General features: G+C 41.5%; 1 protein-coding gene across 5 annotated transcripts in view; it reads right to left on the reverse strand.

Moving 5' to 3' along the window:
* The window catches only part of CHPT1 (choline phosphotransferase 1), a 24,029-nt gene extending 11,591 nt beyond the window's left edge, over positions 1-12,438 (reverse strand). Inside the window, exons 1-2 of one of the 5 annotated variants that reach the window (XR_012494069.2) lie at positions 11,611-12,136; positions 269-416 (exon numbers count right to left, since the gene is read on the reverse strand). Coding sequence is in view for 3 of the 5 variants with exons in the window: in XM_019732086.3 (XP_019587645.3) it covers positions 269-416; positions 11,611-12,075 (613 nt within the window). In the remaining 2 variants the exon portion in view is untranslated. Of the gene's footprint in view, positions 1-268; positions 417-11,610 lie in introns of all 5 variants that reach the window. The other 4 variants (XR_012494068.2, XM_019732086.3, XM_074326219.2 and 1 more) reach the window with 4 other exon arrangements.
* Positions 12,439-19,553: the final 7,115 nt, after the last annotated feature.

The following is a 19,553-nucleotide window of genomic DNA, read 5'->3' on the forward strand; positions in this document are numbered from 1 at the left end:
ATACTGAAAGAAACAAAATTTAAGAACCATTAAGAACTAGAAATAATGAAAAAACTACCCTGTCCTATTCAGAAACAGAGTTTTAAGGTACATAATCTTGGCATTCAAATAAGGTACAATGAACAAAATAAATTCTTGAAGATACTTTTAAAATACGCTGTGCAAAACTGCTCCAAATGTACACTTATCCAAAAGAAAATGACCAAACAGATCAGTTCATTTAGTTTTTAAGCCATTATTTAAAAAACAAACACTATAGTTAATTTACCTGTGGAAAGAGAGTCACAACCATGGTCAAAAAGTTCCCCTAAGGGAGAACAAGAATTTGTTCTTCTGGCTTGTTTCCCATCAATAGCGTCCAGTGACTGGTAGATAAAAAGTCCAAGTGCACATAAAAGGTATGTCCAGTATGGTGCCTAAAAATAAATGTAAATAATAAAGACTGTTAAGTGGCAATAAGCTAACTTCTGTTTGAAAATAGTTCAGTATAAGCCAAGTAACATACTTTCTTGTGTTCATACTTTATATTACCCCAGTATGTTATACAAAAGATTCATAATCTTCCATTTAAAGATGAAAATTAAAATGAGAAATCAAATGAATTGCTCTAAGTCATCTGGGTCACAGAAGTCCATATTGTAAGAAGCACAAATTAAATGACCGAGCAAGGATTAGGACCCTGAGTTTGATTCTTAGTCCACAGGTCTTTTAACATGATACTATTCATATATGGCATCAGCTTTGAAATTATTCGGTTAAGTCTTTGCTCTGAAAAAAGACCTTAAAGACAAATTACAGAACCCTGCTTCCATTCATGATGGTGTATAAGGGGACTGGATTTACTCTCCCCCCTTAGAAAACTAGAAAAGCAATAAAATAAATGAAACAACAGTTTACAGACATTGCAGGCAATGCAGGACTGTGATTCCTAAAGGAAGGGAAAACAAATGACGTGAGCCCTATGGCTGCTCCAGCTTATTGCCCAGAGGCAGTTTCTAGGCCATAGCATAGCAATGGGGAACCCGAACAGAGCCCAGTGATCTTGCTGTGTTGAGGAGAAACACAGAGTTCAGGAAGGTCAAGGCAGCTATAGTTTGTGGAGCAGAGCATGGGAGAAGAGGAAGCTGCTCAGAGAAGGGCACGAGTTGTGATCTATAGAAGGGTACCTTTGGCTGAGAACCAGCCTGTGCCTGAATGAGACAAAACTACTAAGGTCAGGGAAAGAACCACTGGAAAGCACAAGGCCGCACAATTCTTGAAGCCCACACAAAATTGGGAATCATTCGTGTTCCTGCTATGCACAGTAGAAAGACCTCAACTGGGTAGAGTTCTCAGAAATGTATTGTCTTAGCAGTGGGGATAAATTAGCAATAGACTAAAGGCTTCTCTGGACAGCCCTAACAGACTTAAAGTCCAGCCTCAAAAGGATCCAGCTGATGCCAGTCAACTTACCTGTAACTATCACAGAGTACAACATCTTAAAGGAGTGATGATAATAATTTAAAAATCTAGTATCCCCAAAATTAAAACTAATAATGTTTGGCATCCACTCAAAAATTACTAGTCATTCAAAGAAGCAGGAGACTATTATCTACAAGTAGGAGTAAAATCAATCAGTGTAATCAAACCCAGGAATGGAATTGGCAGATGAGGACATTAAAAGTTATAAATATACTTCATATGTTCAAGAAGGTAGAGGAAAACATGAAAGACTCAAGTGAAACCTCTAGAAATGAAAAATACAATATTTGAAATGTAAAATAAGATTAATAGCACATTAGACACTGCAAAAGAAAAGATCAGTGAACTTGTAGGCTACTTATGGAAACTATCCAAAATGATGCACAGAAAGAAAAAAAGTCTAAGAATAACTGAACTGAGCATCAGTCATCTGTGGGGCAACAGACAGTCTAATATATGTGTAATTGGAGTCTTGGAAGGAGAGAAGAGAGAGGGTTGTACATGAAAAATACAAGAAGAAGAATGGCTAATAAATTTCCAAATTTGATGAAATCTTTAAACTCACATATTCAAGAAGCTCAACAAACCCCCAAGAAGAATATTTTTTAAGAACCTGCCAAGGAACATCGTAATCAAATTACTGAAAATCAGTCACGAAGAGAAAAACCATAAAAGCCAAAGGAAAAATGACATTACATACAGAAGCACAGATAATAATGAAAAAGGAACAAGTCAGTAAACTTGACAATAGATCAACAGAAATAATCCAATTTGAATGAGAGAGAGAAAAATATTTACAAATGATCATTCTTTTCTTTCAGTACTTTATAAATGTAGTATTCCACTTTCTCAGGGACCTGTATTATAATAGCAATAGTCAACCCAGAAATCTGTCTTAGAGAAGAATTAATAGCAAAATTGTTAAGAACTCAGGTTTTAAAGTTAGATCCATGTTTGAGTCCTTGGTTCTGTTATTTAATAGCCAAGTGACCTTGGACAAGTTATTTAAACTCCCCGAACTTTGGTTACCTCATAGGTAAGATGTAAATAATACTTACAGTTGTATCTGATGAAAAATTTCTTAGCTCTTTACACATAACCTGGCACATAGTAAGTGCTCAGTAAAGTTAGCTATTGTCATTAAATTGTTTTGCATACTTTTAGTGGGAAATACAATTTTTAAGTTATCAACTTAAGTATGGTTTATGTGGTAATTATATGAATATCCAGTCCACCTCCTACCCTATTCCTCAATCTTTCTAAGTAAATAGAAGTTTACTTTGAACTAACGTTATAAAAGTTTCAGGATTTGTTAATATTAAATGCCGAGCACTAATGATTATACTACCAACTGCTTAAAAGGACTTATTAAGTCTCTTTTATTTAAAAGAAAAGTAGCATAAATTAGAAATAACTTAAGAATAAAAGCAACCTGAGTTATAAACATAAAAATGTCATATTCAGTTTTGTTTAGCATGTTTTTAAAAGACTTACTGGAAACTATGAAACAATTTAAGAGAGGGCTAAAAACAGAATTGAGAAATCACGACAGTACAAAAATAAAAAACAAAATAAACTACCTAGAATCTTTTAAAAGGATTCCAATAATCCTGTTAACTCTTTTTCCAACCATCCAGCTCTTACCCATTTTTCCTACTATGAAAAATTATATTGTTTTAATTTTGATAACAAAAGGAGACAGTTATATTCCATTTCTCCTTTCTATGCACAGTACCTTCTTTTATTGAAAATTTGGGGCTTCTCAAGAAACACTCCCAAATTTTCACATTAAAAGCTTAATTTTGGGCTGGCCGGGTGGCTCAGGTGGTGGGAGCGCCGTGCTCCTAACGCCGAGATCACCGGTGTGGGCTGCCGTGTGCTACTATGGGCTACCCTGTGCTGCCATGAGCAGCCAGTGGCCAGCGTGAATGGCCGGCGGCCAGCGTGAATGGCCGGCGGCCAGCGAGAGCTGCCGTGAGCTGCTGTGAGCGGCTGACCTACCACTGGCGACTGACTGCCTCAGCCAGGGGGAGCGCAAGGCTCATAACACCGGCATGGGCCAGGGAGCTGTGTCCTACACAACTAGACTGAGAAACAATGGCTTGAACCAGAGTGTGGGAGGGAGGCGGAAAAGAGGGGGGGAAAAACCTTAATTCTGACCTCTGTTCTGGGAGACTGGCTGCTGGCAAGTCTAAAGGTCAAGGAGTTAATGGAAATCCATACTGAAATAAATTTGGTTACTCCTGGACACCATGGTTGGGGGAGAACTCTGCCCCTCCTTTAGAAAAAGGAAACGAAGTCTGGTTCACTAGTTTAAAACTACTTCACTAGGATACTACAGGAGTTACATTTAAAGTTTAAGCAGGTAAAGAGGGGCAGGGGTAGTTTAAAGAGGGAAAAGAGAGAAGAGGTCTAGGCAAAAACCAAGGTAGAGGCCTGAAAGGAAAAGGTTTATTCAGACAGACAATCCATAGGTAATTACTAACGAGATAAAATTGGAAAGGTAATAACATTTCTTAAACAGTACAACACAGGACATTTTTAAAAAATGTAGTATTTTATTTGATACAATAGCAATCCAGAGACAGGGCAGTCATTATCATGTTGTTTTCATTAAAGATAAAAGTGAAACTTAGAGAGTGGTGATAAAGTCACATCAAAACAAGCAGCTAGACTGGGTCCAGGATTCAAACTCAGGTCTTCTGACCTGCCCTAAGCTCTGAGATCTATTCTGTGCCTGCCACAGGACTGGATGGCCTTCCCCACCTGGAGTCTTACTTCACAGACTTCCTAGTCCCGTCAAGTCTGCTGAGAAGCACTTTCCCCTCTCTCACACAAGACTATTTCAAGTGCACTGAGCCACAGGAAATGGCTGCAAGTCTCGTGAGGCTTCCTATCTTTTAAACCCAGAAAAGCACACTGATCCACCAAAACCCAGCTCACTCCTTTTCCCATCTTCCCAAGGCCTCAGGAGCCTGAGCTACTTTCTCTTTTCCCTGCTGTCATCACCTCCATTCCCACCTGGAAGCTATTGAATAGTTTGCAAAATTTCAACTTCTTTTCTAATCTGTTATCTCTGCAAAACAGGCCTCAGGCTGGAGATCCCCTTGGCGAGGTGCAGCAACACACTTCCTTCCAGGGGTCTCCCCCAAAGGGTGTAATTGCAGGATGGACAGAGCCACCCCAACTCAATTCCAGTTTTCATGTAAACTTATTTTCAAAAATTTTAAATGGAAGTATGGAAAACTCAGGCTTGCGTTATGCATTATAAAGTCATGAGCAATGTATCAGAATACTTCTATTGAAGGAACCTATTCCAAAGAGTAGAACTTCAGGTAATATTAGATTCCTAACATTTAAAGTTTTAAATTATATAATATTCTTAATATCTACTGTATCCTTTAAGATCAGAATTTAACAATATATCATAGAAATCTTTCCAGGTCAAACATACAGATCTACATCAATCATTCTTTTAAATAACTGCATGGTATTCAATTACGTGGCTATGTCACAATTTACATAATAACTTTACTAATGATGAATCTTACATGACTTCAGGAAAGATTATTTATTATATAAGTTTATTCTAAAAAACAAGATAGTTACTAAGGATCAATCATTACCCCTAGTCATTAAAAAACACAAACTAATAAATTTAAATCACTTTTCAGTTACACCACTGAAAAAGATCTGTATAAAATTATTTGAGAAATTTTACTTTTTTCTAGTTAAATTATAGCTTTGTATTATTCATTATAGAATAGAGAAACCAGAGGTCTGAACCAGATGATATGGCAATTGTTCTTGTTAAAAATAACTCTGGATCAGAGAGAACACTCATATGTGGATGAATTATTCACGCTGGATATCATACCCATTTTTATACATGTGTTTGAATGAGCACATGCGTCAAGACAAGACTTAGAAAGTGTCAATGAGAATATCCCTGCTCACTGGACAAACTTTACTTACAGCTCGGACCTTAAAATACTGGATTTTCTAGAACACAGTCTTAGGTCTTCTGTAGATAAAAATGCTAGACTAGTTTCCAAGGTCCCTATTCATATTAGAATATAATCCTCTCAAGGGTACGAGGCATGTTGTTTGTTTTTAAAATCTGCCGTACATACCACAGGAGCTAAACAACTAGATGATTAAAACTAACTGATGATCTAAATGTTTCCGACTAGGCAGTAGGTTCCCTGGTAATCTATCAGTTAAAATGGTTTCCAAAGGGAAGAATACATACCCCAGGTTTTCCTGGCAGAGTGGTTAGGAGTGTGGAGTCTGGACTTACCTGCACCCAGATCCCTGCTTTGCCATTATAAGCAGAGTGAATTGGATGAGTTATGTAACCTCTCAGTGCCTCAATCTCTATCAAAAACGGGAATAATCACTGTTCCTGCCTTATTGTGAGAATTACATGAATTATTATATGTAAAGTGCTTAGAAAGGTACCTGATTTATGGAAGGAGCTCAGTAAAATTTAATTATTATAATTGTCATTAGTGATACTACATAAGATAATTTTAGGTGATTCATGGGTAAAGTTTTCATTTTAACATTTATGTCTTTATTTTAATGTATTTTGGAAAATCATTTATTTAATATAGTTTTAAAAATAGCTACCATAGCTATCAAATCAATGATTTTATAGATATCAAGGCTTCAAATGAGTCTAAATCTTTAAAAAAGAGTAGGTTTAAAGTTGATGAAAGAAAAATAGTAAATAAAAAATAGTATAGGTAATACACAAAAGCAAAAATCTTCCCAAATTAAAATTTAGGAAATACTGGAACTATTCATTGCCTAATTATATGAATTTTTGTACTTAAAAAAAAAAAAGTATGTTTTTGCTTTAAATAACCTTGGATATGAGTTGATACATATCCAAAAGATATTATATAACCAGTAGCTACTGGGTCAGCTGGTAACAGGGACATTTCAATGATCCAAACATCAACTGACTTCTCTCTCCATAAAAATAGAAACTGCATTTATAACAGGTAGGAAGAAAGAAAACTGGAAGACAGATCATGCATATGTGAAAAAATGTAATGCTGGTGTGGTGTTAAATGGTGGACTTTGTACCCAGTCGGTGGTTCTAGTCATTTTTAAAGGGAAAATTCATGGAGTTTCTAATAGACTGCTACTCTGACACTGCTCTAACCCCTATTACGTGCCTATGATATAGTTAAGACTTTTAACTGTGGTGGATGAGGCACTTCCTTGTTTACAGAGGGAGGCTCCCCTGAGGCCTGGAAGGCTCCAGGGCATTTGGTGTCAGGAAGGGTAAGATTGTTCTCACACCAATCAGAAAGGGTCCTGGGGGCTTACTGGTTTCAACAGGGACCTTTGGCCTCAGCTGTGGTTAGGGGCCAGCATCTGAGAGAACACAGGATTTCAGGAAATGAGGCAGGTTATAAGCTGGGGGAAGGAAACCAGGCAGCACACCAATGCGGTTTAACCAGCACTTCAGGGCCTAAGAAAATCCTCACGACATCGGAAATTTGTACTTTGAAAGGTAGCCTTCTTTCTTTTTATATTTCTTGCGGAACAGTCTTTTTTTAAAAAAAAAAACCACACACACAAAAAAAACCTCCTTTAGTTCTTACTAGAGTTCTTGTTGAAAATGCCACACTCACTGTGCTATGGGGAACAGGAAGGAAGAGACTCTCCAGGCCAGATCTATCATCATCAGTTGTATTGGGTGTTTTAACCTCTGTCCTGTTTTTTAACTTCAGAAAACCCAAGTGGTCGAAGCAAGCCCTGTGTCCAGGTCAAATATAGCAGGAGTGGGATTTAAAGCTCTTCCTATACACTACAATGCCATGTTTTATCTACATTGAGCCAGAATTTTAAAGGAGAAACAGCTTAGTCCTTGGGAATCAGTATAGCAAAACCACAGGAATCAAAGAGGCAAATCTCAAAGAAAAGCTACTTCCACCTGCAGAAGTTCCTTCTAGACAGGGACAGGACTTGGGTGAGGCAAAGTGAGGCCCACTGGCTGCAGAATTTAAGGGGACATTTATTCCCAGGGTTGTGAACTTGCCTGCGTAAATTCTGAGGCCTTAGTGCCTGCCTGCCTCACTCTAATACCTGCCCTGCTTCTAGAATTTTCACCTCCTGAAAGTTTGGAGTTTATACTTTGTTTTAGAAAGAGAGGCCAATCCCTTACAACATTCCTGCCTTAACAAATGATGCTTGATAAGTTATTGAGCTGGTTTAAAAAAAAAGGAAAAAAAAGGGATCTAAGTGATAAAAAAAAAAGGGATCTAAGTGATACTAGATTTCAAAGAAACGAAACCTATAAAAAGTTGAGAAGGAATCTGTAGATTATTGCCTTTTCTTATTATTCCCCCAACAAATAATTCTTTATAGTGCAAAGGCAACTATAATCTGAAATAAGACAGGGATTAAAACATTTCTTAAGGTCTTTCTGACTTCCTCAGATATACTTGCTTTTTGGTTCAACTTTCTATCATAAAAGAAATTATTCCATGCCCTTGACCTAGCTCTATGCTGGGCACATATCAGCTATAAACATACTGTTAACAGAGACACTGACATTGATTTGTATACACAGACCAAGAGGGCAGAGCACAAACATCTACTCAAATAAACTTAAAAGAGAATGGTGCCACAGTTTATATCAGCCAAAAACAGGTGTCTGAGTGTTTTGTGGTAGAGAAATGCTACGAGGCTAGAGCTTGAAGAACTAGATTCAAATCACTGAGTTTTCTCATATGCAGACATAGGAATTGCATTAAATAAGCTCTAAGGTCCTTCAAACTGTTGGAGTCTATGATTCTATTTTAGAATTAGACGGACAAGGAATGACCGCCAAGGACAGAACCGCATTCAGATAGAACTGCTTCATCAAGGTAAGGAGGAGGCCATTCGGTTCTTGTTTTCTCTACTCACCCTAACTCTTGCTTACTCTTGTTAAAATCACAACTGATAAGTATTTAATCCAAGGCCAGCTAAAACTGGTTAAGGGTGGGAAAGCATGATCTCCCAAGATTACATTTTGTTATTTCATTCATGCAGTTAATAATTTAGCAAATATTTACTAAACCTCTGCTTTATGAAAGGCACCAGTGGGCAATCGCTGTCTGAATTTAAACTTTGGCAGGTTGTCCTGCTCAGTAAGGACACATACATAACCGAAATGGAGAAGTTCCACTAGAGAGCTACAAAGTCCTATGGTGGAAACATAGCTTTCTTGTTGGAATCCAGGTCTCCATTAAAGCTGTATACCTTGGAAGAGGTTAATTTCCCTTCAGTTTCCTCATCTAGAAAATGGGGATAGTAATAATACCTTTTCACAAAGTTATAGAGGATTAAATGAGAAAATAGACAAAAGCAGCTTAAAATAATGCCAGGTAGGTAGTCAATACCAGGTAAATGTTCATCATTGTTGTTATTATTGGAGTTGAGAGGATTAAGTGGTTGATTTGACGCCAAGGAGGAAGAAATGTTTTCCTAAGGAGGCAGTATTAGAACTGGGCATTAAACGATGGAAGTTGCACAGGAGAAGGGAAAAGGAAGGAGAAAAGAGAAGGACAGGAAGAAAAGAAATCCTTGCTATACAGTAAGCAGTTTGATTTGGCTGGAGTGGAAAGTTCCTTAACAGAAATGGTGGTATGAAATGCAATTCAGAGCACAGTTGTAGACGCTTAACTTCCATCATTTAACTTCTTTCTATTAATTTCCCTTCATCCCCAGTCATATCCTAGAAAATAACACAGTAGTTAAAAAATAGAGCAAATATTATTAATATAGCTATGTAGTCAGCATTACATGGGTAGATAAGCCTACACATCTAAATCCAAAAATCTTAAGTATTTTTCCTGACCCTTTGTGGAAGCAATCTCTCAAGTCTGAAAAGCACTAAGAATTCGTAAGTCTAAGAATCAGAAACAAGTTCCAAGCCAGGTTAAAGTCATTTAACTCTCCGGACCTCAATTTTCTCTTCATAAAAATACATAGTACTACCATGACTTCAAAATGAATGGAAAGGCCATTCTAGGAAGGGAAAAAACTTGCCAGCCTCCTTGGGTTGATCTAAGACATAAATGCAACAAGGGATATGAGAGCACTTACATACCTGATGAATATTACATAAGATACAAGGTATTTTTCCTACATACCACATACAAAAAGGCAGGAACTCCAAACAAGAAAGTGGAGGTATATGTGAAAAATAAGCTTTGGTGTCACACTGACTAGGATCTGAATCTTGCCTGATCCTATCATTTCCTAGCTCTGTAACCTGAAAACATAACGGCCTGAACCCTTATGCTTCTTTCATGCTTTTGCTAGAATTACCAGACAGGCAATGTGAATCCTGTAATGGTGTTTCTCTTCACTGCTTTAGCCACGTAGAACCATGTGCAGGATGCAATGACATACATTTTAGAAACTCTTCTCAGTTTCATCTTATTATTTTAACTCTGACTGCCCCTTTTTGGATCATTCTGATTTTTTTCCCTTTTTTATTTTTTATTTTTTTGGAAAAGTGGCTCCCTTTTTTTGAAATGAGGCTTCACCTAAAAATTATTTAATCATAGTTTTACCTCTTCCATCAGGCTCTCCTTGACGTCCCTAAATAGAATCTCTTGGATTTGTATGTATGCCCTGCTCTTTGTAAGTGTTCCACAAGTGGTTCTTAAATTCATAATAATATTGAAAAGTTCACAATTTAATTGACAAATATCAGAAACACCCAAATACTGTTAGCCAAATCTTGGCCCAAGAAACACTAAATTTTATTACATATTTTCAGGACATTTTTAAGAACAGTAATCTTTTTAATATGTTGAGCAAATTATAATTTTCTATGTTTATATGCAGGTAATATATCATTTGGCCCTCACTGCATCCTTGTGAAATTGGTTTGGCAGCTATTACTTTGTTTTACACACGGGGAAACAGACCAACTGGTCTCTGCAAGGTGTGGCACAGCCACATTAGAACCCAAGTCTTCCACTTCTAACCCAGCACTCTTTTCATTCTAGCCTAAAAGTAAAGCAACTTATTTTTTTCAAACAATATGGAAATGAGTAACAATGGGAATTTCTGCCAAAAAAATCATGTATAATAAACATAACCGTCAGTCCACAAGAACTGTTTAAAATGTGGGCTGTGTTAATTATTTTTAAAAATGGATGCATACATGGAAGGCATGGGATATTTCCACTGTATTCCTGCTATCCAACCTCACATTAGTTCTCCACAGGACCTATATACACTCAAATATGATTATAAAGGGATTTCACTATTTAGAGGGCAAAGAGGAGAAAGCAATGTCACAGAACGTGCAGTGTAACGTTTATCCGTATACTCTAAAAGGCTATAGATGAGTGGACCCTCTCTGCTTCCTAAGCCCTCCACACTCAGCCCAAGGGGTGCTTCTCATTAACAGTTGTCCAAAGCCCACATTATTTACTCTTCTTATTTGATACACAGGTCAAATACTGATTGCTAATAAAATCTGTTGGCTTTTGTGATCCCTGGTGATAAGGATTATCACCTTGCTAACACCTTAGTTTGTTTTCCACGAAAAAGTCAAGGAAGCAGAGGAAGTTACCTCTTAAAAGTAACTTATCTTTGATCAGGGCTACCAGTAATTTCTGGATCACTAGCACACCCTTGAGAAACATAAGATAGTAAGTGTCCAAAGGGCATCTCGGCCTTGGCCAACCTGACCACAAGCCCTGCTGTCAGGCAGGATGGGGATATGGGTGTTCAGTCCCCATTGTGTCACTGCTCCTTCATCCCACAGCTTGGCACCGGATGGGGTGGCGGCCAGGCAGGCTGGTACCCGGCTCGCAGTGACCTTGACAGCCCCTCCATCTGGGAGAGGCTCAGGGTGGGCATGGGACTGGGGTTAGCGGCGTGACAGCCTCTAGGCGGCCCCGGGGAGTCTCCCAGCGGACGCGGCGCGGGGGCAGCGGCCGTGTCCGCCCCTCCGCGGCCCCCGGGAGGCTGAGCCGCGTGGGGGTCTCCCCACTCTCTGGGCGCCTCCGGCGGCGGGACTGCGGGACACTTGGGGCGGAGTCGGACGGGGGACGCGGGGCTCCTGGGGACAGCAGTTGGGGGTCCTTACGGCGCGGCCGAGGAGCGGGCGCGGGCGGGCCCTACCTCCTCCGTGATCGTGGGGCAGTAGGAGATGAGCACGAGCGTGGTGAGCAGGTTGACGGCGAGGCCCAGGAGGGTGATGGAGTTGGGGGCGATCCACAGCGGGACCCACTGGAGCAGCCAGGTCCAGTAGAGCTGCAGCGGCGGCTCGAACAGCGAGATGCCCGCGGCGCTGTAGCGGTGCTCCTCCAGCCGCCGCAGCTGCGCGGCGCTCAGCGGCTCTGCCAGCGCCCTCAGCCAGCGCGGCGCCGGCCTGGCCCCGGCGCCCGCCGCCATGGCCGCCTGCGGGCCCGGTCGCTGCGAGCGAGCGCAGCCCGCGCCCGCCGCCAGGGCGGGGAGAGATGAAGGGAGGGGCTCGCGGGCCTGGGCCTGCGCGGGCCGCGTGGGACGAGAGAGTTCGGCGCTCTGGGCCGAGGTCGTAGTCAGGCGGGGCCTCCCCGGGTCCCCGGGCCTCCGCCCCCAGAGCATCTTGGCAGCGGGTGAGGCCGCGAGCTGGGGGTGGGGCCTCTGGGGCGAGGTGGGGGAGAGCCCGGCGAGGTGTCAGGGAGGTAGGACCGGCTCTCACGGGCCATCAGGTCACCATTAGGGCCCTTCTGATGGTAACTTTTATAACTGGCGCGCAAAGGGCCCTTTGGGCTTGATGCACCTGTCTCTAAGGTCCAGTTCTTCTTCCGGGGCGTCTGGGAACGCTCCCCTAAGGGAAGTCTCCCTTGCTGGACGGTTAGGGAGGTGTTTCCTCTATCTTGTGATCGGTGAACAAACAACTCCGTTCCCCCAATGTGCGTCTGCTCTGGCCCTTGGCTAGCCACACTGCAGGACGACGTTGCCTGCAGAGCCTGGGGGTGGGGGAGGACGGGGTGAGAACAACATTTGCCCGCACGGTGGCCCCATCTGTCTGCCGAAGAGAGGTCCCGCCTGATAAACACTCAAGGACAATTCTTCCTTCCAACTCCCAGGACGGGGCTCTGCCATGTATTCGTTCTGACGAATCCTTACTGCGGGTTCAGGGTTCAGAGACTAAAGTGCTAGGACTAAAAATCAGGACTTGGAAACACTATCTAACAAGGTTGAAACCCAAAAGCCCATTTTTTTGAGCATCTAATAACAGTAACAAAGGATAATTCTACACACACCCTTCCGTGGGAATAGAGCGTCGGGTCTAGGCAGTGTCCTCCCACTGCACGCAGGGAACCACACCGCACATCTGGTAGTTCACCAGCCCTTACCTCACAATGCACCCAGTTAGACAGAATGTCCTGTCATAAACATGTTACATTGAGATAAGCCTGCAACTTGCCTTTTTTTTTCACTTCATGGTTCTGATCTGGATGCACTTTTCTAAGGCACAGAACAAGTTCAGAAATTGTGCTAAAAATAGTTGTGTTGGGCAATGCCTATCAGCAGATGCAGTTTGTCCCACAGGATTCATGGTAACACCTCAGAGAAGGGTCAGCAAACTACTACTTAGCCCACCACCTGTTTTTGTACAGCCCCTGAGCTAAGTCTGGTTTTTACATTTTTAAATGATTGCAAAAAAATCAAAAGAATTCTTTGTGACATGAAATTATATGAAATTCATATTTCAGTGCCATGAGTAAAGCCATGTTTGTATTTTACATACTGTTTCTGACCACTTTTGTGTTCAAAGAGCAAAGTTCCGTGGTTGCGACAGGACCCTATCTATGGTCTACAAAGCCTAGACTATTTACTGTCTGGCCCTTCACAGAAAAAAAGTTTGGCAATTCTGCCTCAGAGACATATGGGGGTGTCTACTGGCCAAACCATTTATTGAATGTACATCTACTAATCTTTAATGTGAAAAATGATGCTGACAAATGAAGGAAAGGAATCAGAATGATAGATCCCCTTTTAACTGTGCTGGTTTTATGGACAGTAAACTTGGAGACATCTACTTTTAAATTTATCAATGCCATGAATAATCCAAGGAAAAATCCTTTTCCAGATTAATAAATTTAGCTGTATTAATGTTTTTGTTTCTTTTTTGTTTTATATTCTATCTATGAGTGAAATCATATGGTTTTTGTCCTTTTGTTGGACTTATTTCACTTAGGATAATACCCTCAAGATCCATCCATGTTGTCCAAATGGCAATATTTCATATTTTTTATGGCTGAGTAGTATTTCATTATACATATATACACTACATCTTCTTTATCCATTCATCCATTGATGGACTCTTAGGTTCTTTCCATATCTTGGTTACTGTGTATAATGCTGCAATGAACACAAGTGTACAGGTATCTTTTTGAATTAGTGTTTTCATATTCTTTGGATAAATATCCAGAAAAGGAATTGCTGGATCATATGGTAGCTCTGTTCTCAATTTTTTGAGGATCCTGTATACTGTTTTCCATAGTGGCTGCACCAATTTATAATTCCACAAATAGTGTACAATTTGTGGAATAGTGTTCCCTTTTCTTTACATCCTCTCCAAAATCTAACTAGAAAGCTCTGCACAGCCGAGGAAACCATCAACAAAACAAAAAGGGAACCAACTGAATGAGAGAAGGTATTTGCAAATGCTATATATATGATAAGGGGTTAATACCAAAATATATCAAGAACCCATGCAACTCAACAACAAAAAAACAAATAACCCAATTAAAAAATTGGCAGAGAATCTGAAGAGACATTATTCAAAGGAAGACATACAGAAGACCAACAAGCACATGAAAAGATGTTCAATATCACTAATTAGGGATATGCAAATCCAAACTACTTAAAAAACAAAGTAAACAAACAAAACAGAAATAGATTGATAGATAACAGAGAACAAGCTGATGGCTGCTGGAGGGAAGGGAGCCTGAGTACCTGAGTGAAAAAGATGAAGAGTGTAAGAAGTACAAAGTACAATCGTAGTTATGAAATAGTTAAGGGGATGTAAAGCACAGCATTAGGGAACAGAGGTGATATTGCAATAACTATGTACGGTATCAGGTGGATACTAAATCAGGGAGATCATAAATTCTATAAATGTCTAACCACTATGCTGTACACCTGAAACTAATGTTAAATAATACTGAATGTCAACTGTAACTGGAAAAAAAGAAAAAAAGAAATTAAAAGACTGCAATGAGATATCACCTCACACCTGTTAGAATGAATGGCTATCATCACAAAACAAGAAGTAACAAGTGTTGGCAAGGATGTAGGAGGGATACTTTAATCAGAATATCTTTCTTTTGGGGTATCTGAAAGAGGATGGCCCCAAATAAATATCCATAGAAGAAACTAGAGAGAAAGAGGGCTGAAGCTGCACCTCTGCAATCCTAACGAGCACATGAATCTCTTGTAGGTCCTGTAATAATGCAGGTTCTCAGTTAGTGGATCTGGAGAGTGAGAGTGGGTGGAGCTGAGAGTTTTCATTCCTAACAAGCTCCCAGGTGACGCTGCTGCTCATTGGACCACATTTTGAGTAACAGGGAACTGAAGCATACAGTCTCAGAAGGCTTGGGGGGGAGGTACCACTTTGAACAAGCCCCTTGAACCCCAGGTGGAAGAGGACGGTGCAGAAAGAAGAGAGAAAGGACTCAGGGCAATTAAGGGATGAGAAAGGCCAGCTTGACTCAGTTTTGCTTAAGGCAGTTCTTTCCAGAGCAAAGAAAAATAAGATGGATGGATAGATAGATAGATAGATAGATAGATAGATAGATAGATAGATATGTAGATACGTAGATACATAGATAGATGATTGATAGATAGATGTTGAAGATTTTCTATTTTATTTTATTTTATATTTTTGATTTTTTGCTTTATACATATTTTTTAAGTGTGTGTATTTTAGTTGATCACATAATACAAATTCTGTGGAATTGTGATCTACTTGTTGGTCCTTGGTGAAGGTGTTGGTTGGTGAAGTTCTTTTTCCATTTTTTAAATTAGTTCTAGGTGTACAAAGCAACATAATAGTTACACATTTAAACCCCTCATAAGGTGGTAACCCGCCCCCCAAGCTACTACCCCTCACATCTTATATAGCTGTTATATATAGCTGTTACAATATCATCAACTATCTTCCCTGTGTTGTACTCCACATCCTGTGACTATATATGCCTATATATTTAGTTATAGTTGACATTCAACATTACTCTACTTCAGCTTCAGGTATATAGCTCATTGGTCAGGCATCTGCACAGTCTATGACGTGATCCCCCTGATAAGTCCAGTGCCCATCTGGCACCTTACATGATCTTTACAATATTGTTGATTATATACACCATACTGTATTAACTACCAATTTGTATTTCTTAATACCTTCACCTTTTTCACCCTTCCCCTAACCCCATTCCCAGCTATCACCCTGATATATCTAGTACCTATCTGGCCTAGGTATAACCATACCTAGTTATTACAATATTATTGAGTATGTTCCTTATGCTATATCCTCATGACTACCCAATTTTTACTTCTTAATCCCTTCCCCTTTCACCCATCCTTAACCCCGCTCCCATCTTAAAGAAATCCCTCTAAGATTCCTTGTAATACTGGTTTGGTGATGATGAACTCCTTTAGCTTTTTCTTGTCTGGGAAGCTCCTTATCTGTCCTTCAATTCTAAATGACTTAACTGGGTAGAGCAATCTTGGTTGTATGACATTGCTTTTCATCACTTGAAATATTTCCTGCCCTTCCCTTCTTGCCTGCAAAGTTTCTGTTGAGAAATCAGCTGACAGTTGTATGGGGGCTCCCTGGTAGGTAACTAACTGCTTTTCCCTTGCTGCTTTTAAGATTCTTCGTCTTTAACCTTTGGCATTTTAATTATGATGTGTCTTGGTGTTGGCCTGTTTGGGTTCATCTTGTTTGGGGCTCTCTGTGCTTCCTGGGTTTGTATGTCCATTTCCTTCACCAGACTAGGGAAGTTTTGTATCATTATTTCTTCAAACTGGTTTTCAATTCCTTGTTTTCTCTCTTCTTCTTCTGGTACCCCTATAATGCAAATGTTGGTATGCTTGATATTGTCCCGGAGGCCCCTTAAACTCGCCTCAATTTTTTGGATTGTTTTTTCTTTTTGCTGTTCTGGTTGGGTGTTTTCTGCTACCTTATCTTCTACATCACTGGATGGATCCTCTGTTTCATCTAATCTATTGTTGATTCCCTGTAATATATTCTTCATTTCCATTATTGTATCCTTTATTTCTGACTCGTTCTTTTTTATGGTTTTCATCTCTCTGTTGAAGTTCTCCCTGAGGTCATTGAGCATTCTTATAACCATATATCAGATGTTTGGAACTCTGCATCTGATAGATTGCTTGTCTCCATTTTGCTTTGTTCTTTTTCTGGAGCTTTGTTCTGTTATTTGGGACATGTTTCTCTGTCTCCCCATTTTGGCTGCCTCTCTGTGTTTGTTTCTATGTATTAGGTAGGGCTGCTATGCCTTCCAGTCTTAGTAGATTGGCCTTATGTAGTAGGTGTCCTGTGGGGTTCACTGGCACAGTCTTTCTGTTCACCTGAGCCACGCGCTCCAAGTGTGTCCCTTGTATGGGTTGTGTGTGCCCTCCTCTTGTAGTTGAGATTTCGTTGATAATTTCACATCAGTGGGAGGGACTGACCCCTGGGATCACTGGTTGTGAGGACTGGCCTTGACTACAGTGGAAGAGTTGTTTGTGCAGGGGCTGATCCTACAGAGCAGGAGCTGCCTCAGCAGGGCTCTGGTGCCTGCCCGATCTGCCCCTTGTGTGTGTCGTACTTGGAGACGGCTGGGTGATGCTCCAGCTTGTTTTGAAGCTGGCCACTGGGGGCGCCAACCCCAGGACCACCTTAGAGGGAATCTGCTGTCAGTCTACTTCAGCCATAGCTCATGCCCCACGTGGGGCCACCCAGCAGGAGTGTCATGCAGGGTCTCTAGTCCTGCTCCCCGCACAAGAACACAGGATATGGTGAGGCCCAAAAGGAATGCCAATGGAGCCATCGGTAGGGGAGTCATACCATTATACTCTCGGTGGCAGCTGGGTTGGAGACACAGGAAGCAGGAGCCACTGGATCCGCAACCTGCCGTCCCGCTTCTCTGTCAACCCACCTCACTTGCTAACTGCAATCCGCACTTTCTAGCCTAGCCATGGCAGTTATATCAGTGGCTAATGGCTAACCAGTAACAGCTGATGGCCAACTAGTCACAGCTGATGGTCATCTACTCCCCAAGCCAGCACCTTTCCACTTGAGGGCGAGAGTCTGGAAACTGCTCTTCTTGCTCTGTCCCAACACTGAGCCAGAAAGAAATACGCAGATGGCTGCCGCCCTTGCTATGCTTGGAAGCACCTTGAGAGGCCAAGCCATGAACCTAGGCCGGCTGCCACTTGTGCTGGCTTAGGGCTGCTCGGCCAGAGGTACTGGATGCACTCAAGCCAGATGCTGCTTGTCTAGGTGCTGTGAACCTTTGAGAGTCTAGGAAAGTCTGCAGCTCGAGCCAAAGCAGGTGGTCTGCGTGTAAAAGCTGCTGGAAGCGGCCTGGGTGTGCCTGAAAGTTGGGTGGGGTCAGGTGTCTCAAATTGCCAGGGCGGGGTAACAATGGACTTCAGAGACTCAGATATGGTGGCCACCTGTGTTCGTGCCAGGAAGAGGGAGGTCTCAACAAAGGAACAATGGCCTCCTCCAGCTCCCCCGTCCAGGAGAAAGCCACCTCTCCAGGCCAAGTCCCAAGCCAGACAACTCAATTCCCCACTATATGTCCCTGCCGCCTTTCCAGCTGCTGCCCCAGCGCTGGAGCTCAGAGCGAGTGATTCTGTTGGTGGGTAAGTCCGTGCATGTTCCCTTTAAGAGGAGCACCTGTGAGAGCTGCCACACTCAGTCTCACTCAGTCACAATCTCCACTGGTTTTCACAGCCAGAATTTATGGGGACTTCTCTCCCCTGCACTGGAACCCTGGGCTGGGGTGGAGCAGGGATAGCTTGCTCCTCTAGGGGGGCCCCCCAGCTGAAATACCCCTCCCGATCTTTAAAGGTCACATGCTGGTGTGGGACCAGCCCCTTCCTCACGTCTGCCCTTCCTACCAGCCGGGAGGTGGCTTCTTCCTCAAGTCCTTAGCTGAAAGGCTTCAGTTCAGCTTGATTTTAGGCGATTCTCAATAATGGGTGTTTTGTAGATTAATTGTAATTTTGATGTGGTTGTGAAAAGGTAAACACAGCGTTTACCTACTGCCCCATCTTGGTTCCCTGGATCGGTGAACTTTGTTTTTTTTTTTCTTAACATGATACTGTGCTTCCCAGGCTGGGATACCTTTAGCTCCCTGACAATATGCCTGGAACAACACCCATTTGAAGATCTAGGAAGAAAAATTTGTTTTCTATTGAATAAACTCATACATCACGGAGAAGTAGACAACAGGTGGATAAACTTGAATGAATCTGAGAGGTGTGGCAGTAGCTTCAGGGTACGCTCTCGCATCCTGTCCCAGGTTTCCTTTCTTTGGCAAATAGCAATGCAGCAGTGGTGAACAGGGTTAAGAAACCGTGACTGAGATAATGCCTGTAAAGCACATAAGTAGGTGCTCTTTTCTTTTTATGGTTGATTTTCTCACTGCTGTTTCCTCTTTCTTTTAGTTCCTTGCCTGGTAAGATTGTTTCTGGCTTCATTTCTCTCTCTGAGCTTGACGGCCCTTCCCTTTGTACAAATAATCAGGTGTTAGTTCATCTTCCTTTTCCTGCCCTCTGCTGGATGTTGATCCTTGGTCTTGGCCTTCACGGAGCCCCTCCTTGCCACATCCTCCCTATCTTTCCATCACTCTTGGTTCACTTCTTCAGGGAGTGGATTTACTAAAGGCAGACTTTCGGTCAGAGCCCCTGCTGGCCATTGTAAGGACTTAATAATCATCGAAGGACATGGGAACAACTTATTGCACCAATGAATTCCAACTTCTATTGGTAGCTAATGTTTATTGAAACCTAACTATGAGCTATTAAGAAGTGTGTAAAGATAATCGTGCAGGAAGAGA

This window comes from Rhinolophus sinicus, chromosome 1 (genome assembly GCF_057876585.1).
Source record: "Rhinolophus sinicus isolate RSI-liver-muscle chromosome 1, RSI-T2T, whole genome shotgun sequence".
Classification (NCBI taxonomy): domain Eukaryota; kingdom Metazoa; phylum Chordata; class Mammalia; order Chiroptera; family Rhinolophidae; genus Rhinolophus; species Rhinolophus sinicus.